Here is a 23,941-nt window from a genome sequence, read left to right as displayed (position 1 = left end):
AGATGATTACATGTTCATTATTAATCATGTTCCTCAAAGGTCAAATTTCAGGTTCAACTAGCTAGAAACCATCTCCAGCAACTGGAGGGTTGTATTTTGTTCAAGGACACATTGGTATGAACACAGATGGACTGTCATGGAGAATAGAAAGGCCACCATTCAGAAAGTGTCCCTTGTGTTTGTGTAATGAGGTCAGGTGTATTTGTATTGTGTGTGTGTGTGTGTGTGTGTGTGTGTGTGTGTGTGTGTGTGTGTGTGTGTGTGTGTGTGTGTGTGTGTGTGTGTGTGTGTGTGTGTGTGTGTGTGTGTGTGTGTGTGCGTGCGAGATGCTTCATTAGAATACACTTGATGAGGGTTTCTCTGATTGGTCGTTCTCTCTTCCCGAACCTCAATTTCTAAATCCAGTTTGTATCTGTGAGCAAATAGAAATCCCTCGCCGCTGCAGTCTCTTATCAATGCTCTCGTCTGTAAATGGACTTAATGACTTCATCATCACTGAATGAATCGAGTTGCACTATACCAAATCATTTCAATTACACTCAGAGGTCAGTGAATACAAACAAGGCTCGGCCATGCCTTACTCCATCTCATGTTAATAAAAATGCATTACAGCGCTGCACATATAGTGCTGCATGCATCATGTAAAAAGGTTTTTTGAAAGGTACGTATATCCTGTCATCAACGCCTCTGTGTGGGCTGAAATATGTGTGTTCAAAGTGATAAGCAGCCTCCATCTTCATGTAAATGTTTCTATATGTATGTGCATACATTACAAGCTGTAGTGTATACCATTGAACTATTGATTTATTTCAAGCCAGATATATGAATTAATTATTGATTTACGGTCTAAAAACGTGAATTGTGAATTCCCAATTACCTTGACTTTTGACTCCTTTATTCTAATCAGTTCAGCCATGTGTTCCACTTTTGAAGAAATTCCCTCAAAGCTTTACGGAGATCTCACCTCCACAAAAATGAACATAAATGCTTCCAGCCTCAACTGTTGCAGGGGCGCAGATGCATAGAAACAACAAAGAGGATGATGAACACAGAAAGTTTAAACAACAGAAGTACAATTTTTTTAGGAACAAAATATTGCAGAACTGTGTCCACTTCATTTTATCTGCATGGTTAAATAACATCCAGTGTTCAATTAATTCAAATGCCATACGTAAAAAAACAAGGTCACGGCAGATTATTTCTCTAAGGTGTTGAGTTATCTGTTAGGTTTAGGTCAAAATCACAACAATGAAATACAATAGACACTTAGGACCTCATGTTTCATCATCATCATCATCATCAGGGCTCCAGATGATAAAATGAGAGTGGATTGTCCCTCAGTTACCCATGAGGGCAATTATCTGTCTCTTTCAGTGAGGGAAAGCAGAATACAACAATGATGGGACATCCATAGCAAAAATAAATTGACTTTCAGAGTACAATAAAGATTGACAACTATTAATATAGGTATAGTGGACGGTCGACCTACGTACAAATAATAGGACTTCAATTCAACATTTGTGACCGTTTTTGTTTTGCTGATATATGGATACCTGCACACTTCCTCTCAGTCAGGTCTATGATTTCAGATTTTTCTCATTATACGTTTCACCAAACTCAAATTCTTTCTATACTCTTTATCTTTGTCCTATACTTCCTCAGAGCCAGCCTTTGAGTCTTCGAATAAATGTGTTCCCATTCAACACTGCAAAAACTAAGCCTCAAAAACAAGAAAAATAAGTAGTAAAATGAGTAATATATTACTTAAAATAAGAAAAATTCACTTGCCAAGACCTTCTTAAAACAAGTAAATATATCTAGCCTAAAAAGATCTACAGATTAAAAGAAGTGTTTTTAAACCAAAATTAAGTAAATTTGAATTGAAGCAAGGAATATCTTTAAGAATTATAATCTTATTATGAGGGAAATGTGCTTGAATTCAGCATATTCTACTGCTTTTGTCCCAAAATTCTATTTTATGTTAGGCAACATATCTTAAATCCAGTGCAGCTTCACTTTAAACAGGTACATTTGTCTAGATACAAAGATAAGATTTAAGAATTATTTTCTTAATATGTAGAAAAATCTACTTAAATTCAGCATTTGGTGCTATTAAAGTATTCTTAAAATAAGGCTAAATACCAAGAAACGTAGAGACAAAACCTTCAAAAATCTTTAATCCTATCAAGATATAAACTTTGACTGCTTGCATAAAGAAAAATATGAGTCTCAAATGATTTCTTTTAACGTTTTTATTGTTTTCAAACAGCGTAGTAAAGGTCAGTCATCAGATATGTCTTTAGAGAAAAACAGAACATTATTTCACTCTAAAATGCAACGCAAGTGAAATTCTCATGACACTTTTGACTCAGCGAATAATTTTCAATAGGACTATAAGTATGAGGGGCCGCTATGGACATTATTCAGAAATACCGTTCACATAAACATGTGAAACACTCTCACACACACAACTGAAACCAACATAATTTACAAACATGTAAAAATCTCTCATATACACATATGAAACGCTCGCACACAAATGAAATCCAAAGTTATTCACATATACATGTCAAACGCACTCATATACACATGTGATACGCACTCACACACACCTGAAACGCTCTCCCACAGATATGGGATAGTGTGTTTTATATGTGTGTGTGAGAGCGCTCTCACACACACCTGAAAACGCTCAAGTTAATAATAATAAATCATATTATTTCCAATGGCTTTACTGTATAATCAGTGTAACAGATGAACAAATCGCCAAGGGCTTTCATCTAAACACACAGCCACGTAATGATAAGAAAACAAAGGTCGGGGGTCATTGGTCAAGCAACACACCAATCAGAGAGCAGCAGTGAGCACACCTCAGGCTGTTTATTATTTGTATTATTTATTTCTGAATTATTTCACACAAAAAACTTTTAATGGAAACGTTTTCACTTTATTGATTGAAAAAAAATGTGTGTGTGTGTGTGTGTGTGTGTGTGTGTGTGTGTGTGTGTGTGTGTGTGTGTGTGTGTGTGTGTGTGTGTGTGTGTGTGTGTGTGTGTGTGTGTGTGTGTGTGTGTGTGTGTGTGTGTGTGTGTGTGTGTGTGTGTGTGTGTGTGTGTGTGTGTGTGTGTGTGTGTGTGTGTGTGTGTGCAGGGCCGGCCCCTCCCACTGGCGAACTAGGCGGTCGCATAGGGCGCCAAATCTGGAGGGGCGCTGCGCTGGGAGGGAAAAAAAATTAATAAAAAAGTTTTTTAATTTTGTTTTTTACATTTTTTTTATTCTGCCTAATTTTATGCACTTGATGTAATACGTTTACATTAATAATTGAATAAAGTGAACATCCTTTGCACCCCGGGCCGGCGGCAACATTTTGCATTTGCCCTGTACGATGGGCGCTGTAAGTGATGAAAGGGGGGGATGGTCGCTTATCTGGCATCCACGGGCCGCGGCTCACAGCCAAAGTAACGCGGCAGCTTCAGCTGAAAGTGTCGGAGATTGCAAGGATGCAACAGCAAGAGGCAAACAATTAGCATTATGAAAAGGTCCAAGCCAACGGGAAGGAAACGGAAAAAAGAACAGGAGGAATTGAAAGTCAAAGACAGAGATACGTCGGCTTGTGTAAAAAATAAAAAAAGTCAGTATGTAGGGAGACCAGGGACAATTGCAACACTTTTGGGGTTTTTCCCCAATAAGTAAAAAAACATTTACAATAGGATAGTCATTTTGCTATATTATACATTATCAATATGTCAGCTACTGAAACAATGTATTTAAGATGTTTTTATAAGTACAGGTTGGAAAATATATTATTTTTTTTTAAACTCAACTGTTACAACTTACAGGGACAGTTGTAACACATGCCAGGCACGGTTGTAACATGTTAATAACGGTTACCTTGTTCACACTACATGACAACAAATAGGGAAAGCTGTCAAATTCTAAGGCAACAAGATTTGAATGGGGTTTCACACATCCCCCAACAAACAATGAGCAATGAACAGGATAACAGATAACACACACAGCATCATCCTCTGTGAAGGATTAAACTGTTCTCTGAGAGATGCTTCTACCTTAATTATGTAGACCTACCTCCTTTGAGCTGAGACCATAATATAAATCAGCTGCCTCCATCAGGTAGTCTCTCAAAAGCATCTCCTGCTCTGTTGAGAACACCTTCTTTGGTGTCTAGTAGCCTATACTCTTGGGGGTGTTTGTGATCCCTGACTCTCCAACCTCAGCCTCTTTTTATGGAACTGGTACAGGGTGACATGGCATATATCCAGGGACTTTGCCACTTCCCTGAATGATTTACCCTTCTCAACTTAATTTGAGGCCCTCTGCAGCAGAGCAAGTGGCACTCCCCTGTCTGTCTTTCTCTTTCTGACATTTGGCATACTGTAAACACACACACACACACTTTAGGCCTAATGTACATATGTTATTCTGTTTATTTTTACAGGGACAATGCACACCAATCAACAATACAACTGTATGCTTGAATGAACAATTGATCATTCAAGCAAATGAGCCATCATTGTAAATGTGCCATGTTACAACCGTCCCGTTACAACCGTCCCAGGACCACCAGTCTTGCTTCCACCCCCTGTGAACCTGCCTGATTGCTAGCTTGACCCATATTTAGCTAGTTATATTTGTAGCTTACAAAACAGTGATTCTAATAATACTAGTTTGGATTCCTAGACATTTGAACTCAAGACAGTATCCAAAAAATACATCATATAATTGTAGTTAATATTTTACCTCAGAAACACACTTTTGCTGATATCTTACGCGAGAAATTCAAACATGGCTCCTTTTTTTCTCAGCGATCTTACCATCTAACTGCGCATGTGCAGAGTGAGTTTCATCACTGGAGTCTAGCTTGTTTGTGATTGGAGATATTGAAGGTGTTACAACCGACCCGTGTTACAACTGTCCCTGGTCTCCCTATTTTAAGCTAGCTAGCTAGCTAAGGAGGTAGCCTGCCCATGATACAGCTTTGATGCCATGCTAGCCGCGAGCCTCTGATACAGAATGATAAATACAAATGATTTAATGTTTTTATTTATGTGTTATTATTCTTATATAATCTTTTTGTAAATAATATACTACTTTTCTATTGTGATAGCTGTAAATTGATCCTCCAATAGTGTTTAATTTGTCAGATAGTTTATTTTCACAGTCAACTTGTATGTGTATATATTTATTTTTCTGTTTATTTTCTATTATATTTTAGAATTTGTTTATTTTCTGCGCTTTTTAATGTCTAATTATTGTGCAATGCTTTGTTTTATATGCTTCTGTAACGAAATAATGTGAATGTTAGCCAGAAGAAAGCTATCTGGATAACCTCTCCTTTGTATAAAGTGAGGCTGACCAACCAATATGGGCATGTGTTATTATTTACATTACATGTCATTTGTTAGACGCTTTTATCCAAAGCGACTTACATACATTCAGTACTGTGGACAATCCCCACAGGAGCAATTTGGGGTGAAGTGTCTTGCCCAGGGACACAACGACATGCTGACTGCAGTGGGACTCGAACTTGCTATCCCCTGATTTAAAGTCCAGACCTAACTTTTATATAGGCCAGTTGTGAACTTGCATACAGCTGAGGCAGATTGCAGCAGTTATTTTTGCCTGACTGTATATACATGTTTTTGCTTGTAATGTGCTAATATCATTTTCCAGCTGCACTTGAGAAATACCTCAAAAAGCCCCCAGTTGCTGGAGAAGGAACATCTGATCTCCCATGTACATCACACTCTGAAGAATGTAAGTTTTGCCAAACATTTATGGTCTTTGTGTAATCGTTAATACACTACTTTTTTGTCATTATTATTATTGTTATTATTATGATAAATAATGAAAACTGAAGCATGAATAACTTCTTTGCATGTTTGGATTGCCTGCCTGCAGGTGAAGGAATAACGAGCACAGTATGTGAGTCCAACATTGCAGCCCCCTCAGATGCTGCTGACTGCCCTGGCCCATCTGAGTCCAACATTGCAGTCCGCTCAGATCCTGCTGACTGCCCAGGCCCATCTGAGTCCAACATTGCAGTCCCCTCAGATCCTGCTGACTGGCCAGCACGGAGTGATACAGTGAGGATGGAGTTAGTCAGACGAGGGCCATATCATTTAAAATCCGACTTCATTTTTCCTAAAAAGGAGGACGGGAGAAGTTGCCATCATCACTACTTTTACAGAAGATTAGTGAATGGAGAGACAATCAAGAGGAGCTGGGTTGTGTATTCCAAGAAAAACAAAAGTATTTACTGCTTTTGCTGCAAGCTGTTCTCCCAAAAAGAGTACCAACTAATCAGCAGTGGAATAAATGACAGGAAAAATTGCACTGACAAACTAAAAACACATGAGAACAGCCCAGAACACTCTAGGCAGATGACATTGTGGAAGGAACTGGAGACTCGACTTCAAAAGGGCCTAACTATAGACAAGGTAGAAATGGCACTTATGGAGGCTGAAAAGAGGAAGTGGCGTGAAGTCCTGACCAGGTTGGTGGCAATAATTCAGTCGTTGGCAGAGCGAAACATTGCCTTTAGAGGGACCACAGAAACACTTAACCAGCCAAATAATGGCAACTTCCTGAAGGAGGTAGAGCTCATGGCGAAGTTCGAGCCAGTCCTCATGTTGCTGAAGTCCAAAGAGGAACCACCAATATTTCCTATTTAGGAAAAATAATTCAAAATGAACTGATAGATTGCATCAGTGGGAAGATTGGGGACCATATGGTCAATGAAATCAAACAATCCAAATACTTTTCAATTATTTTGTATTGCACCCCAGATTTGAGCCATACAGAGCAACTATCAGTCATTATTCGAGTTACAACCCAGGACACGCCCCAAATAAAAGAACATTTTATGGGGTTCCTTGAGGTAGAACAGTCCACTGGAGAAAGCCTTTCAACCCTGATTCTAAAGAGATTAGAACAGCTTGATATCCCTTTTGAAGACTGAGGGCAGTCTTATGATAACGGTGCAAATATGAAAGGAAAGAGGAAAGGAGTCCAAGCCAGACTTCTTCAAATCAATCAAAGGGCTTTATTTGTGCCATGCGGAGCACATACATTGAACCTGGTGGTAGCTGATGCAGCAAAAAGCTCTGCAGAAGCAACTAGCTACTTTGGCTACCTGCAGAAGCTTTTCACACTCTTTTCTGCCTCCACTCAGAGATGGTCCATCCTAAAAAGCCATGTGACCATCACATTGAAATCATGGTCTGATACCAGATGGGAGAGTCGGATCAACAGCATAGAGGTAAGGTATCAGGCTGCAGAAGTCAGAGATGCACTTCTAGAGGTGAGGGATAAAGCCACAGATGGAGTTGTAAAAATTGAGGCACAATCTTTGGCTGAAGAGGTTGGATCATACCGCTTTGCAATATGCACTGTGGTATGTGTCAATGCAGCTGGATATTGCTGTTAACCTCCTGAGAAAAACAGAAGTTTCTTTGGTCAGCTACAGAAGCAATGGATTTGCTTCTGCCCAAGCATCTGCCAAAGACATCTGTGGCCAAATGAATGTGGAAGCTGTTCTCAAGCAGAAGAGGCTGAGAACAACCAAGAGACAGTTCTCCTATGAGTCCCCGGAGGAGCAAGTGAGTGATGCACTAAAGAAACTTGAAGTTTCTTTTTTCAATATGGTGGTGGATGTTTCCATTGCATCACTGCAGGAGAGATTCAAGGCCTTAGGTGAAGTAGAGGAAAAGTTTGGGGTGCTACTGTACTCAACTTCCCTGACCTGCCAAAGGAAGATCTGATGAAGCAGTGTGAAACACTCAGCAACACCCTGAGCTGGGGTGGACAGTCAGACCTGGATAAGAGGGAACTTGCACTGGAGATGCAGAATTTCCCAACATTTCCCTGGAACTTCTAACTTTCCTACAGGAGAAGAAAATGAACGAAGTGTATCCAAATATGTGGGTGGCCCTCAGGATCGCTGTCACTATTCCAGTGACAGTTGCTGCTGGGGAGAGGAGCATCTCCAAATTGAAGCTCATTAAAACATACCTGAGGTCATCAATGGCTCAAGAACGCCTCAATGGATTAGCTTTAATAAGCATCAATCGCGAGGTTTCGGGCAGATATCATTTGACGATACAATAAATGAATTTGCAGCAAGGAAGTCCAGACGTGTCCGACTTTAAGGATGTGGACTAATTAAAGGAAACAATAACATAGCGGAGACTTGTTGTTCTGATTGCCTGTTTCATTTGATTTATAGTGTGTGCAATGTTGTTCATTATCTTGATTTATTTGCAATAACCTCAGTTGTAAGAGCTCCGTTGGCTATATTTGTGTCCACGTTTGCACTTTATTTTCTTAAAGTTTTAAGAGAAGCTACTTTTGTTTGATGAGTGATTTTCATTTAATAACTACAATATTAATAATAAGGATAAAATAAATAAATATGTTACATTTATTTGTTATTGGCTGTGGGTTATTGGTTATGTTCACATACTTATTTGGTTATTAAAATGTAAACCGATCTTTTTCATATGGGTGTTTTAGAGTTGTACCTCCTATCAGGTCTCTAGTAATTGTTTGCTCAAAGTGCACCAGATTGAAGCATTTTACTTTAAAATGTTAAAAACAAATCTTTCCGGGGGAGCATACCCCGCTAGATGTGACATCCACCCCCCAATTAAAACATGTTCATACAATAATTAATACATTTGAAACCTTTATGTATATTACCTATGTCAATAAGTTTCTGTTTTTGTAGTGTATTGGTCTTTTGTAGAGATTTTTCATTTATTCTTTATATATTCTATTGTGTAACAAGGCGTGTAGGACAGAGTGAATACACACACATTACATTACACTTCTTAGATGCTTTTATCCAAAGCGACCTACATACATTCAATACAGGAGCAATTTGGGGTGAAGTGTCTTGCCCAGGGACACAACGACATGCTGACTGCAATGGGACTCGAACTTGCTATCCCCCGATTCAAAGTTCAGCGCACTATTCCACTGAGCCACAGCCTCCCCAACACACACTATACAGAGATGCTGTATGAGAAAAACAATGTGATTTTGGAACATTGAACAATGTAAATCTATTCTAGTAGACCTCAACAATGGAATTATGATCAGTAGAAATGGCCATGACATGGACTTTTAAAACTTATAAAGTCCACTTTATAGGATTGTGTTTTTCCTCAGTCGTTGAAGGTTCTTGATCATATTTGATATAAGGATTTTAAAAATGTACACTTTTTATGACAAAAATAAGTCAGTAGGGTTGAATCATCTTTTTTGCCTTAACTAATTGGTGCAATAGAAAATAAAGTTTTTTTTATCAGGTAACTTGGAAGAGAATCTCCACAATTGATCCCAAATCAAATTAAGGGTAACACTGCTCTCTGCTGGTAGAGAAGCTGATCTACAGCGGTCGCTGTGATTTTACAGGATTGTTGAAACTATTTTCAATTAAATGTGAAAATTAATGTAGTCCACAGGGTGTTATAATCAACCATATTTAACATGCTTGTAATCTATCAGTAAATTAAGTGAAGCAATGTCCAATGAAATAGACTCAAAATAATATAGCTCTCTGAACACTGATCTTTTTACTACAGTAAAAGATTAGTATGCTTAATGGCACATGCCACAATTTAGATAAAGATGGGGGAACAGTGTGAACATACAAAGCAAATATTCTTACTTGAATGTGTGTCTTAATTCTTTTGGCCCTTATTTACCCTTTTATTTCAAACTAGAGTGATACATCCCAGTTAGTCCTTCGAAACCAAGATCACTCGCATGTTTGACATTCAAAGCCCAATTTCTTAAATCTAGCCTGATTTCCTTAGAACCTTCAGAATTCACCATATTCATACCTGAAGCCTATATTTATTCCCATGCCCAAAAAAAGTATCTCCAGTATCTCCTTCCATGCATTTCATATTACCGCCTGGCTTATCTGGCCAAGTCCCTTAGGCACATGGTCGCACTATACATTTAGTCAAGTTTGCAAACACTGGCCAAATCCAATATAACATTGGAATTAACTTTATTTCAATATAAGCTCAACTTTCAGCAAAGTGGAATGAAACAGTCAATACACTTTCTATAAACATTTATTGGCCGGAGAAAACTAGATAAGACAAACTCCATATTGTTTCAGAACGTCCGTGTATTTTTGCAATCTTGCTCTCAACGTTCTTTTCTGCCACCTTGGTCAGCTTGATCGTACACTTCTTCTTGCCGTAGCGCAGCTTAGCCTTCTCCTTTCTCTTGTCCTTCAGGGTGGCTGTGATGGCCGCGTACTTCCAGCCAACCTCGTAAGCCAGACGCCCAAGAAGAGCAAACTGAGAGACAGAAAAGTCAAAAACTTTCAAAGTGAATCATAGCTTTTCTAAATAACCAAATCACATGGCCTTCTAAAGTGTAGGCAATAGAAACTCCCCGCTAAAACAAACATTAACATGTTCTTTGATACCCATTAACTTTGTTTAAAGTTACATTTATTTATAAAAATAAAAAAAAAGGCACAACGTCCCTTACTCAACTCAGCAATCAGATCCGAAAAGTTGTCTCATCAATGGATGATCAGTTTCGGTATAGTGTTCATCACTGTCAAGTAGTAACCGCGGTAGCAGATTGATGCAATTTGTTTCGGCATGTTGGCCAATATGAAAGCCATGTAAGAACTACAAATTAACTCTTAAGGTAGGGTAGGTAATTCCCTTCAGAAACACTTTGTTATATTCCATGGAATGCTCTTAACACCCCGATGGCAATGAATACATTAAATGCTTTGACAATAAATACATACAAAAAAAAAAATGTAATCTGTGGAAGCCGTGGTGCTGTAAAAAGCAAGACCAATTATTTTAGCCGGCCCGGATACAAACTTATCTCGTGCCCTCATTGGTCATGTGCACGTTCCTGTGTGTTGGAGGAGGGGCTCTGTAAGGAAGGGGCAGCTTTTTTTCGGCTGCATACTTTCAAATTCTAGCGCACTCCAGCTGTTTCTCCATACTTACCTACCCTACCTTTAAGTATGGCCAAAACACAATTTACTCTGTTCTTGAGACAGATATTGAATGCTCACCTTGTGAGTGGGCTGCAGGCGCACGATCTTAAGAGCAGCTGGAACAACCATGCGCTTCCTCGGTGGAAACAAAGCCAAAATCAGTAAAAGAAGAAAACAAAATGTCTTTGCATTGATAGGCTTGCATGTCTCAGAGAGAGTTTGTTTTCAGAGTCATAACTCAAACAAGGTAAGTAAGTATAAAGGTTAACATCACAGACAGCAGAGTAGACATGTCAGGGCCACATAGCATACAATGTGGCCGTTTCTTTTTTAAAAAAAATTGTGATCATCACCTTGTCATAGGGTGGGGGGATACCGTCAAACACCTTCATCCTGTCCAGAGCGGCCTGTCCTCTCTTGGTTTTGTGGGGCAACATGCCTGTAAACAGAGAATACTCGTTAGTTCAAGTTTCAAATAGCCAATTAATTAAACCTGAGTCAAAAGCACACACGAATGTCCTCATCTCAACTCAGCAATCAGATCCGAAAAGTTGTCTCATCAATGGATGATCAGTTTCGGTATAGTGTTCATCACTGTCAATCAAGGAACAACTTGTGCTGGGTCAAATAAATGCCAAAATCCTGTATTACCAAATATTAACCTAGATTACACACAATTATATTTTAGCCAACACTTGATCTTTGTTGGTTCTTATGATTAAAAGGTTTAGGCCTTGCAACTAGACTTATGGCGCATTTCCACTGCAACGGGGTAGCCCCGTTTAAGCGTCCTCGGGCTGCCTCGCTGGCCGTCCGAGGCCGTGGTGCATTTCCATTACAGTTTAGGACCTGGGGTAGCAACGCAGTGTAAGCGGGGCGATCGGCTTCACATTTCGAGTTGTTCCGTCGAGCTCCCGCTGGATTTGATCATCCCCAATGATATGAAGGAACGTCGTCACCTCCTCGGTCGACCACGGTGTGCTTTTATTATTAGACGTAGCCATTTTTGTAGCTCCTCCGTTTACAAAATGCTGTTTATAAAAATGCTGCAAGCTTGCTTCTAAATATATATGCGCCGCTAGGGATGAACTTGCGCGCGATCTTGTGACGATTCTCTCTGACCAATCAGCAGTCGAGAGTGTTGACGTCACTAGTTCAGCCCTGGCCCTGGCCTGATAGAACCACGATTTTATGGGGCCGGAAAAAGTACCCGCTAGCCTGTACTAGGCTATATGGAAAGGCCACCAAAAACTGGCCTGGCCGCTTGAGGACGTTAAGGACGCTTAAACGGGGCTACCCGCTGTAGTGGAAATGCACCATTAGTGTCTCAGCCACATTTCATGATGGAGAAATAAATATCTCGGTCAAAGTAAATAATGCCTGTCCAATGTGCAGTCCACAGATAAAGCGCATTTACTGGATATGAACTTTACACTTAGTTTCATGCTCACCTCTGACAGTCCTCCAGAAGATCCTGCTGGGGGCTCTGAAGTGGAACGCTCCACGAGAGGGGTTGGTGTTCATCCTCTTATGCAGGAAAGCCAGGTACTTCACTGTAAAGGGGAACAAAATATAAAAACTGAGTTAAAAATACTTCAAGACACCAAGCAGGGGCAGCCATTATGGCAGTATTAAATGCCGATGTCTCAGATGGTAGTGCATGTAGTGGTCTCATGGTCAATTAAACTCGAACAATATAGTAGGGAATCATCACTGACAACAGGCATAAGGCACAATGGAAATATGGTTCTTTTGAGCATATACTCTACTTACCCGTATTACGGTAGAAGTTTCAAGAGATGTTGATGCCTTCACATCTCACCAACACTACAGCTACGTGTCCTAAAAGAACGTCCGTGTATTTTGCAATCTTGCTCTCAACGTTCTTTTCTGCCACCTTGGTCAGCTTGATCGTACACTTCTTCTTGCCGTAGCGCAGCTTAGCCTTCTCCTTTCTTTTCTCCTCCAGGGTGGCTGTGATGGCCGCGTACTTCCAGCCAACCTCATGAGCCAGACGCCCAAGAAGAGCAAACTGAGAGACAGAAAAGTCAAAGTCAGTAACTTTCAAAGTGAATCATATATTTTCTAAATTAACCTTCTTAAGTTTAGGCAATAGAAACTCCCAACTAAAACAAACTTGCACATGTTCTTTGATAGTGCAACTATAAACTTTGTTTAAAGTTTCATATATAAAAAAAGGCACAACGTCCCTTCTCAACTCAGCAATCAGATCCGAAAAGTTGTCTCATCAATGGATGATCAGTTTCGGTATAGTGTTCATCACTGTCAATCAAGGAACAACTTGTGCTGGGTCAAATAAATGCCAAGATCCTGTATTACCAAATATTAACCTAGATTACACACAATTATATTTTAGCCAACACTGGATCTTTGTTGGTTCTTATGATTAAAAGGTTTAGGCCTTGCAACTAGACTTATAGTGTCTCAGCCACATTTCATGGTAGAGGAATAAATATCTCTGTCAAAGTAAATAATGCCTGTCCAATGTGCAGTCCACAGATAAAGCGCATTTACTGCATTTGAACTTTACACTTAGTTTCATGCTCACCTCTGACAGTCCTCCAGAAGATCCTGCTGGGGGCTCTGAAGTGGAAAGGTCCACGAGAGGGGTTGGTGTTCATCCTCTTACGCAGGAAAGCCAGGTACTTCACTGTAAAGGGGAACAAAATATAAAAACTGAGTTAAAAATACTTCAAGACACCAAGCAGGGGCAGCCATTATGGCAGTATTAAATGCCGATGTCTCAGATGGTAGTGCATGTAGTGGTCTCATGGTCAATTAAACTCGAACAATATAGTAGGGAATCATCACTGACAACAGGCAAATCATAAGGCACAATGGAAAAGTGTTTTGTCGAGCATACATAAACTCTACTTACGCTTGTTACGGTAGAAGTTTCAAGAGATGTTGATGCCTTCACATCTCACCAACACTACAGCTACGTGTCCTAAAAGAACTTCCGTGTATTTTGCGATCTTGCTCTCAACGTTCTTTTCTGCCACCTTGGTCAGCTTGATCGTACACTTCTTCTTGTCGTAGCGCAGCTTAGCCTTCTCCTTTCTCTTCTCCTCCAGGGTGGCTGTGATGGCCGCGTACTTCCAGCCAACCTCATGAGCCAGACGCCCAAGAAGAGCAAACTGAGAGACAGAAAAGTCAAAGTCAGTAACTTTCAAAGTGAATCATATATTTTCTAAATTAACCTTCTTAAGTTTAGGCAATAGAAACTCCCAACTAAAACAAACTTGCACATGTTCTTTGATAGTGCACCTATAAACTTTGTTTAAAGTTTCATATATAAAAAAGGCACAACGTCCCTTCTCAACTCAGCAATCAGATCCGAAAAGTTGTCTCATCAAGGGATGATCAGTTTCGGTATAGTGTTCATCACTGTAGAGTAGGAACCGTTGTGGCAGGTTGAACCAATTCAACTGGTATTTCTGCATGTTGGCTAATATGAAAGCCATGTAAGAACTACAAATGTAATCTTAAGTGTGGCCAAAATCCCATTTAGTCTGTTCTTGAGAGATATTGGATGCTCACCTTGCGAGTGGGCTTCAGGCGCACGATCTTAAGAGCAGCTGGAACAACCATGCGCTTCCTCTGTGGAAACAAAGCCAAAATCAGTAAAAGAAGAAAACAAAATGTCTTTGCATTGATAGGCTTGCATGTCTCAGAGAGAGTTTGTTTTCAGAGTCATAACTCAAACAAGGTAAGTAAGTATAAATGTTAACATCACAGACAGCAGAGATGTCAGGGCCGCCCTTTGTTTTTCAATTGAAATAATCACCTTGTCATAGGGTGGGGGGATACCGTCAAACACCTTCATCCTGTCCAGAGCGGCCTGTCCTCTCTTGGTTTTGTGGGGCAACATGCCTGTAAACAGAGAATACTCGTTAGTTCAGTTTCAAATAGCCAATTAATTAAACCTGAATCAAAAGTTTATTTGTCCAAGCACACACGAATGTCCTCATCTCAACTCAGCAATCAGATCCGAAATGTTGTCTCATCAATGGATGATCAGTTTCGGTATAGTGTTCATCACTGTCAATCAAGGAACAACTTGTGCTGGGTCAAATAAATGCCAAGATCCTGTATTACCAAATATTAACCTAGATTACACACAATTATATTTTAGCCAACACTGGATCTTTGTTGGTTCTTATGATTAAAAGGTTTAGGCCTTGCAACTAGACTTAGTGTCTCAGCCACATTTCATGGTAGAGGAATAAATATCTCTGTCAAAGTAAATAATGCCTGTCCAATGTGCAGTCCACAGATAAAGTGCATTTACTGCATTTGAACTGAACAACTTGTTTGAGTGTAATCTGTTTATTCAAAACGGTAATAGCATTGTTCAATAGCTTTGACACTGAAAGGCAATTTATTTCACAGTAAATGCTGTGATATTCCCACTACAAGAATATTTCAGCATTACATTTCAGGTGTTGGGAGTTGCCTCTTCCCAACTTTACACTTAGTTTCATGCTCACCTCTGACAGTCCTCCAGAAGATCCTGCTGGGGGCTCTGAAGTGGAAAGGTCCACGAGAGGGGTTGGTGTTCATCCTCTTACGCAGGAAAGCCAGGTACTTCACTGTAAAGGGGAACAAAATATAAACACTGAACTGAGTCACAAATACTTCAAGACACCAAGCAGGGGCAGCCATTATGGCAGTATTAAATGCTGATGTCTCAGATGGTAGTGCATGTAGTGGTCTCATGGTCAATTAAACTCGAACAATATAGTAGGGAATCATCACTGACAACAGGCATAAGGCACAATGGAAATATGGTTCTTTTGAGCATAAACTCTACTTACCCGTATTACGGTAGAAGTTTCAAGAGATGTTGATGCCTTCACATCTCACCAACACTACAGCTACGTGTCCTAAAAGAAAACTGCAGTTTAGCATTTAGAAAACAATATTGTGCTCAGATTAACCATCGCCTGCATACTGTCTCAGATGGTAGTGCATGTGAGTTTTCTCATGGTCGTTAAACTCAAGCAAAGCTGTAAGGTGATCATCATTGACAGACTGAGGCAAAGCAGCTTAATTTCCCCTTCGGTAATCTTAATATTTATCAAAAGAGCAGGGTCTCATTTCAGTTTCTGCCGGGTATTTTAATTAAAGTGTTAATGCTTGCTATAATGACTTACCCAACATAACCCGTTGAGCCACGAGGGCAGCAAGCCGACCGAGTAAATGGCCCCTGCCATCAAGCAGCAGAACCTGCAGGTTGGAAAGTGAGGATATTAATACTTGCATTATATTTTCGAGCTGTAAATACGGCTAACATTGGCCATCCTATAAGCTTGCTTTAAATATGTAACATCTATTAAACACGTGCTTCAAAACTGATTCAATAGCTTAATGTTGCTGGTCACGTTTTATACATAGTAAAAACTCACGCGCCATTTTAAAACGTTGTTGCTCCTTAGGAAAAAAGGCCAATTGTCAATTATAAACGTTATAGCACTTTGTAATGCCACATGGAGCCCACCGACGAGAGCATATTTTAGCTTAGCATCAACGTCAAAGCACGTGTAATACATTTTAGACTGCAAAAAAATAAATGGTGGGCGAGTATAAGCATAAAGCCCTGTGAACAGAGAAGGGTGTGCATCTATTAAAATTACTACATTTACGCTGTTGTCCAGACTTACTCATTTCCATGACCCAAGTGTAGCTAAGGCGTTGACTCGTTGGGGGAAGCTGCCATGATGAATGCATGTTCACTCAGCCACTGCTAGGATCAGAGAGAGTGTGAGAGTATGTGAGAGTGTGTGTGTACGTACTGCAGTCTCCACCTCTCTGAAGCAAGCCCCCAGGAAGTGCGCCGGACTCAGATCAAAATATTCGTGCTGGCCAAACGCATGGATGTATAATAAGAACTGGATACAGCGTAGGAGGCGGGGCCTCATTCATTCCTATGAGAGTTGCTCATTAGCGCATGATGATAAAATGGCCCAACTTTTGAGAGAGCAAAACGTCACAGATTACCCGGCATGCCTGAGAAGTACCCGTATGTGCGCTCATAGCGCATGCGCAACTTTAACCAAAATGCTCCTTCACATCAAGCACATCAATTTGCGTACACGTAACAGCACCGCACGTTCATGACAGCATGGTAATGATTTGTTATTATGATGCGGGCCATTTAATGTCGAGCTTGAGGACTGATCACGGGGTTTGTCAAGCTAAGCACATGGTGTAGTCCCAAACGATAGCTGAGGATTCTGGGTAGTGTAGTGTCTTCGGCCATCCTAAAACTCCGAAAAAATATTTGTTTCTCCGAATCGAAGGGGGAAAATACAAAAGCATTGTACACAATTCAAACCAATCAATGTTGTGTAATTAACAAGGATAATCTGGTGTTTTTTAGTCGATGAGTAGTGCAGATATCACTGTAAAATCAATCGACAGTAAGGAGAATACTTACTTCCGGGTGTACAATTCTCCGTTATCCAATGGACGCTCGTAATACAATAGAGGGGACATAATCATTATCTTTTAAATAACGTTAACTAAAGGGAACAATCTATTTGACAGAGCTGAAGCTCTGGCCTTCCTTAAAAACTAACTAATTTAATAAAAATCACAGTTGTATTACACACAATGCAGTTTTTTGAGAACAAAAATGTGTAACTAATATAATTTTTACATTCTGACGAAAAATAAAAATAATTAAAACTGCGGTCGCACTTGTGCGCGCAGTGATGAGCGGGCCCTCGCGTCCGTGCGCCTGTCGGGGAGGGCGGCAGGTCGTCCCGGCGTCAAGCAGACGTGCGCGAGTCCTGGGAAATGAGCCGTTTGTCATTTCTCTAATTTTCGCGTCCCAGACTCCCAGGTGCTCCGGCAGCGACCCGGAAACGGATGTCGAAGGAAAACAAATTTCTCTAAAGGGTCGTCGAGGATCGATTATCGAGGAGGCTGTCTGGAGGAGCCGTAACCGAGGATACACTGATTTAGAGGAGAGAGGAGTGTCTCTGGAGGAGCTATAACCGAGGGTACACTGAAGTATTCTCCTGAGACGATTTAAGCCAACAGTGATGTTTAAAAGAGGCGTGACGCATGGCTGGACTTCTGTCAAATGAAGCACAGCTCTGCAAACTGTTCCCGTTGTGATTATAAGTTATTTGAGATGATCAAATGTGCATCAGACTTTCTGCCCTTTACCATTTGTTTACTCACTAATCACATGTCCCCTGGATGTTAGGTGATGTTACAGTGAGAACAGCTGCTGAGGTCAGTGCAGAAAGCAGAACAGTGTGTATAATATATATCGCTCAATAACAAATGTAACAGGCCTACATGTCACACTTTATTTGTAGGCTTTAGGAGATATCTACAAATAAACATTAGGGTTAGGGTTAGGGTTAGGGTTAGGGTTAGGGTTAGCGAGGGTGTGTGTGTGTGTGTGTGTGTGTGTGTGTGTGTGTGTGTGTGTGTGTGTGTGTGTGTGTGTGTGTGTGTGTGTTGTGTGTGTGTGTGTGTGTGTGTGTGTGTGTGTGTGTGTGAGAGTTGATGTGCCAGGCAGACAGGCAGGGCTCAGTAGCTTATCTGACATATAATGGGTCAAAAATGGTACATTCTCCGTTAGCCTACGAGATCCCCGTTTGAGCGAAAGGACTATTCCTTCTCAATGTAGCATGACATTGGATATGCGCTGAAGTTGTCCTGGATTGGAATTTTTCCGATCATTCCCCTAGGAGGAGTTGGCACGAATGTGCGTAAAATGCATGAAAAACCGCACATTTTCAAAATGGCCGACTTTCTGGGGGGCGGGGCTAATGGAAGGCAATTTGAAATATGTGTGCAATCATAATAGCAATATGTATACAGCGTTTCGTGAATATCGGAATAACTATATCCGAGTAGTTTGGAGTAATTTGCGACATGTAAATCGTCAAAAATGGTGTATTCGCTGTTAGCTTACGACCTCCACGAGTAATTTTTCAAAAATGTGCTCCTCAATTAAGTATCATATTGGATAGGGGCTAAACCTGTCCTGCATTGGAATTTTTCCGATCATTCCCCTAGGAGGAGTTGGCAAGAACGTGCGTAAAATGGCTGAAAAACGCACATTTTTCAAAATGGCCGACTTTCTGGGGGGCGGGGCTAATGGAAGGCAATTTGAAATATGTGTGCAATCATAATAGCAATATGTATACAGCGTTTCGTGAATATCGGATTAACTATATCCGAGTAATTTGGAGTAATTTGCGACATGTAAATCGTCAACAATGGTGTATTCGCTGTTAGCTTACGACCTCCACGATTGAGCTATCAAAAATGTTCTTCTCAATTAAGTATCATATTGGATAGGGGCTGAACGTGTCCTGGATTGGAATTTTTCCGATCATTCCCCTAGGAGGAATCGGCACGAATGTGCTTAAAATGCATAAAAAACGCACATATTTCAAAATGGCCGACTTTTTGGGGGGCGGGGCTAATGGAATGTATGTACAAATATGTCCGCAATTCCATGAGGAATGTCTGTGCCAACATTCGTGAAGTTCTGAGAAACTATATGCGACTACCACACAATAGGGGGCGCTAGTGAGCAGTTTTTTTGAAAATGTACGTTTTTTTTTTACATTATGGAAAAGGTCGTGGGCTGTGACTCGTGTACCAATTTTTGCGTAACGAAAACCATTTTAGCTCATCGTCATAAAAAAAAAAGTACAGGCCACGCCCACATTTGTCATTCGTTGTGACACTTTGAATATAAGTCCATACTCATCCCCAGAGTATGTCTACAAAAAAAGAAAAATATTTCGTCCATCAGTTCATGAGTTAGACATTTGTCATGTTTTTGGCGCCCCCTATAGTCCAAAATGGAAATTACTTTTTGTGCTTCTTCCCCAATACAGACTGAACCTTACCACCAAAATGTGTGTTTTTTTGGTACATTGTTGATGAGTTATGAGCATTTCTATCTAAGCCCCGCCTTTTTGCGAAGACATTTAGAGTAATGACGACCACATTTATCAACTGAACATGCTCATTTCCTACGATAATGTGTCTGACCCTCCGGCGATACTGTATACTGAGTTTGGTGTTGAAAAACCAAAATTTGAAATTTAAGTGAATATTTAACTGTTTTTCAAATTATGCTAATTTAAAAAAAAATAAAGTAGGCGGAGCTTACGGGTACTTGGACCTTATATGTAGAGCAGGTCCACCCGAGTAAGTGTGAAAAATGTCAGGTCATTTGGAGTTACGGTGCGACTTTGTACATCTTTCCAAAAACGGAAATGGCCATAGGTGGCGCTAGAGAGCATGTTGGACAATTTGAACACATTGAGTCCAGAATATCTAAGTTTTCACCGATTCTGGAATCTGTGCAAAATTATACAACTTTCTCAGCATCCTAAAGGCCTGAAAATAAGCATGGAAATATGCAGAATAATAATAATTAAAACTGCGGTCGCACTTGTGCGCGCAGTGATGAGCGGGCCCTCGCGTCCGTGCGCCTGTCGGGGAGGGCGGCAGGTCGTCCCCGGCGTCAAGCAGACGTGCGCGAGTCCTGGGAAATGAGCCGTTTGTCATTTCTCTAATTTTCCGCGTCCCAGACTCCCAGGTGCTCCGGCAGCGACCCGGAAACGGATGTCGAAGGAAAACAAATTTCTCTAAAGGGTCGTCGAGGATCGATTATCGAGGAGGCTGTCTGGAGGAGCCGTAACCGAGGATACACTGATTTAGAGGAGAGAGGAGTGTCTCTGGAGGAGCTATAACCGAGGGTACACTGAAGTATTCTCCTGAGACGATTTCAGCCAACAGTGATGTTTAAAAGAGGCGTGACGCATGGCTGGACTTCTGTCAAACGAAGCACAGCTCTGCAAACTGTTCCCGTTGTGATTATAAGTTATTTGAGATGATCAAATGTGCATCAGACTTTCTGCCCTTTACCGTTTGTTTACTCACTAATCACATGTCCCCTGGATGTTAGGTGATGTTACAGTGAGAACAGCTGCTGAGGTCAGTGCAGAAAGCAGAACAGTGTGTATAATATATATCGCTCAATAACAAATGTAACAGGCCTACATGTCACACTTTATTTGTAGGCTTTAGGAGATATCTACAAATAAACATTAGGGTTAGGGTTAGGGTTAGGGTTAGGGTTAGCGAGTGTCTTTTGTAATGAATATGCCGCCAGCAAAGGGCGTTGTTGGACTAACAGTAGGTGTGTGTGTTTGTGTGTGTGTGTGTGTGTGTGTGTGTGTGAGAGTTGATGTGCCAGGCAAACAGGCAGGCCTCAGTAGCTTATCTGACATATAATTGGTCAAAAATGGTACATTCTCCGTTAGCCTACGAGCTCCCCGTTTGAGCGAAGGACTATTACTTCTCAATGTAGCATGACATTGGATATGCGCTGAAGTTGTCCTGGATTGGAATTGTTCCGATCATTCCCCTATGAGGAGTTTGCAGAAATGTCCTTAAAATGCATGAAAAACGGCCATTTTCAAAATGGCCGACTTTCTGGTGGGCGGGGCTAATGGAAGGCAATTTGAAATATGTGTGCAATCATAATAGCAATATGTATACAGCGTTTCGTGAATATCTGGAAAAACTATATCGCGAGTAGTTTGGAGTAATTTGGAGTAATTTGTGACATGTGAATCGTCAAAAATGGTGTATTCGCTGTTAGCTTACGACCTCCACGAGTAATTTTTCAAAGATGTGCTCCTCAATTAAGTATCATATTGGATAGGGGCTAAACCTGTCCTGCATTGGAATTTTTCTGATCATTCCCCTAGGAGGAGTTTGCAAGAACGTGCGTAAAATGGCTGAAAAACCGCACATTTTTCAAAATGGCCGACTTTCTGGGGGGCGGGGCTAATGGAAGGCAATTTGAAATATGTGTGCAATCATAATAGTAATATGTATACAGCGTTTCCTGAATATTGGAAAAAGTATACGCGAGTATTTGGAGTAATTTGGGACATGTAAATCGTCAAAAATGGAAAGTTCTCCGTTCGCTTACGAAGTCGTCGTTTGAGCGATCAACTATTCCTTCGCAATTTAGCATCACATTGGAAATGGGCTGAACTTGTCCTGGATTGGATTTTTTCCGATCATTCCCCTAGGAGGAGTTCGCAAGAACGTGCGTAAAATGGCTGAAAACCGCACATTTTAAAAGATGGCCGACTTTCTGGGGGGCGGGGCTAATGGAAGGCAATTTGAAATATGTGTGCAATCATAATAGCAATATGTATACAGCGTTTCGTGAATATCGGATTAACTATATCCGAGTAATTTGGAGTAATTTGCGACATGTAAATCGTCAACAATGGTGTATTCGCTGTTAGCTTACGACCTCCACGATTGAGCTATCAAAAATGTTCTTCTCAATTAAGTATCATATTGGATAGGGGCTGAACGTGTCCTGGATTGGAATTTTTCCGATCATTCCCCTAGGAGGAATCGGCACGAATGTGCTTAAAATGCATAAAAAACGCACATATTTCAAAATGGCCGACTTTTTGGGGGGCGGGGCTAATGGAATGTATGTACAAATATGTCCGCAATTCCATGAGGAATGTCTGTGCCAAAATTCGTGAAGTTCTGAGAAACTATATGCGACTACCACACAATAGGGGGCGCTAGTGAGCAGTTTTTTTGAAAATGTACGTTTTTTTTTTACATTATGGAAAAGGTCGTGGGCTGTGACTCGTGTACCAATTTTTGCGTAACGAAAACCATTTTAGCTCATCGTCATAAAAAAAAAAGTACAGGCCACGCCCACATTTGTCATTCGTTGTGACACTTTAAATATAAGTCCATACTCATCCCCAGAGTATGTCTACAAAAAAAGAAAAATATTTCGTCCATCAGTTCATGAGTTAGACATTTGTCATGTTTTTGGCGCCCCCTATAGTCCAAAATGGAAATTACTTTTTGTGCTTCTTCCCCAATACAGACTGAACCTTACCACCAAAATGTGTGTTTTTTTTGGTACATTGTTGATGAGTTATGAGCATTTCTATCTAAGCCCCGCCTTTTTGCGAAGACATTTAGAGTAATGACGACCACATTTATCAACTGAACATGCTCATTTCCTACGATAATGTGTCTGACCCTCCGGCGATACTGTATACTGAGTTTGGTGTTGAAAAACCAAAATTTGAAATTTAAGTGAATATTTAACTGTTTTTCAAATTATGCTAATTTAAAAAAAAATAAAGTAGGCGGAGCTTACGGGTACTTGGACATTATATGTAGAGCAGGTCCACCCGAGTAAGTGTGAAAAATTTCAGGTCATTTGGAGTTACGGTGCGACTTTGTACATCTTTCCAAAAACGGAAATGGCCATAGGTGGCGCTAGAGAGCATGTTGGACAATTTGAACACATTGACTCCAGAATATTCAATTTTTCACCGATTCTGGAATCTGTGCAAAATTATACAACTTTCTCAGCATCCTAAAGGCCTGCAAATAAGCATGAAACTATGCGAATAAATAATAATAATTCCACGAATAACAATAGGTATCCTTGCACTTCGTGCTAGGACGCCGTTGGGTCCTAGCACTCTCGTGCTCGGGCCCTAATTAAAACTGCGGTCGCACTTGTGCGCGCAGTGATGAGCGGGCCCTCGCGTCCGTGCGCCTGTCGGGGAGGGCGGCAGGTCGTCCCGGCGTCAAGCAGACGTGCGCGAGTCCTGGGAAATGAGCCGTTTGTCATTTCTCTAATTTTCGCGTCCCAGACTCCCAGGTGCTCCGGCAGCGACCCGGAAACGGATGTCGAAGGAAAACAAATTTCTCTAAAGGGTCGTCGAGGATCGATTATCGAGGAGGCTGTCTGGAGGAGCCGTAACCGAGGATACACTGATTTAGAGGAGAGAGGAGTGTCTCTGGAGGAGCTATAACCGAGGGTACACTGAAGTATTCTCCTGAGACGATTTCAGCCAACAG

General features: G+C 40.8%; 1 protein-coding gene, 9 non-coding genes and 1 pseudogene across 10 annotated transcripts; all 11 read right to left on the bottom strand.

Annotated features, from left to right (window-relative positions):
* Window positions 1-10,022: 10,022 nt before the first annotated feature.
* Window positions 10,023-13,647, bottom strand: LOC117556387 (annotated as a pseudogene).
* LOC117556454 lies at window positions 10,536-10,608 on the bottom strand. Its single transcript, XR_004570571.1, has one exon. It is a non-coding gene; the product is annotated as a small nucleolar RNA SNORD50 (small nucleolar RNA).
* LOC117556452 lies at window positions 11,533-11,605 on the bottom strand. The gene has a single exon (XR_004570570.1). It is a non-coding gene; the product is annotated as a small nucleolar RNA SNORD50 (small nucleolar RNA).
* On the bottom strand, window positions 12,646-12,726 carry LOC117556449. The gene has a single exon (XR_004570567.1). It is a non-coding gene; the product is annotated as a small nucleolar RNA Z195/SNORD33/SNORD32 family (small nucleolar RNA).
* LOC117556451 lies at window positions 13,222-13,294 on the bottom strand. The gene has a single exon (XR_004570569.1). It is a non-coding gene; the product is annotated as a small nucleolar RNA SNORD50 (small nucleolar RNA).
* A 116-nt stretch (window positions 13,648-13,763) lies between the features above and the next one.
* Window positions 13,764-13,844, bottom strand: LOC117556461. Its single transcript, XR_004570579.1, has one exon. It is a non-coding gene; the product is annotated as a small nucleolar RNA Z195/SNORD33/SNORD32 family (small nucleolar RNA).
* A 59-nt stretch (window positions 13,845-13,903) lies between these two features.
* On the bottom strand, window positions 13,904-16,862 carry LOC117556407 (60S ribosomal protein L13a-like). The gene is made up of 7 exons (XM_034231732.1): window positions 16,690-16,862; window positions 16,183-16,255; window positions 15,844-15,912; window positions 15,517-15,618; window positions 14,814-14,899; window positions 14,567-14,626; window positions 13,904-14,163 (listed from the first exon to the last, which is right to left on the bottom strand). Exons 4-7 carry the CDS (start codon window positions 15,587-15,589, stop codon window positions 13,924-13,926), a joined length of 459 nt encoding a protein of 152 aa, XP_034087623.1. The 5' UTR covers window positions 15,590-15,618; window positions 15,844-15,912; window positions 16,183-16,255; window positions 16,690-16,862; the 3' UTR covers window positions 13,904-13,923.
* LOC117556457 lies at window positions 14,347-14,419 on the bottom strand. Its single transcript, XR_004570574.1, has one exon. It is a non-coding gene; the product is annotated as a small nucleolar RNA SNORD50 (small nucleolar RNA).
* Window positions 15,001-15,073, bottom strand: LOC117556455. The gene has a single exon (XR_004570572.1). It is a non-coding gene; the product is annotated as a small nucleolar RNA SNORD50 (small nucleolar RNA).
* On the bottom strand, window positions 15,711-15,791 carry LOC117556460. Its single transcript, XR_004570578.1, has one exon. It is a non-coding gene; the product is annotated as a small nucleolar RNA Z195/SNORD33/SNORD32 family (small nucleolar RNA).
* On the bottom strand, window positions 15,979-16,060 carry LOC117556458. Its single transcript, XR_004570576.1, has one exon. It is a non-coding gene; the product is annotated as a small nucleolar RNA Z195/SNORD33/SNORD32 family (small nucleolar RNA).
* Window positions 16,863-23,941: the final 7,079 nt, after the last annotated feature.

The sequence above is a fragment of the Gymnodraco acuticeps genome, unplaced genomic scaffold (genome assembly GCF_902827175.1).
Source record: "Gymnodraco acuticeps unplaced genomic scaffold, fGymAcu1.1, whole genome shotgun sequence".
In the NCBI taxonomy this organism is placed as follows: Eukaryota; Metazoa; Chordata; class Actinopteri; order Perciformes; family Bathydraconidae; genus Gymnodraco; species Gymnodraco acuticeps.
The sequence above is the reverse complement of the archived record's forward strand: the minus strand, read 5'-3'. Positions and strand labels throughout refer to the sequence as shown.

What these genes read in the sequence shown, in the direction of transcription:
- LOC117556407 (XM_034231732.1), bottom strand. Translation starts at nt 15,589, where the DNA reads ATGAACACCAACCCCTCTCGTGGACCTTTCCACTTCAGAGCCCCCAGC. An exon ending in CTTCTGGAGGACTGTCAGAG is followed by an intron (nt 14,900 to 15,516) that starts GTGAGCATGAAA and finishes CTCTGTTTACAG; the next exon opens with GCATGTTGCCCCACAAAACC. An exon ending in GCCTGAAGCCCACTCGCAAG is followed by an intron (nt 14,164 to 14,566) that starts GTGAGCATCCAA and finishes TCTGTCTCTCAG; the next exon opens with TTTGCTCTTCTTGGGCGTCT.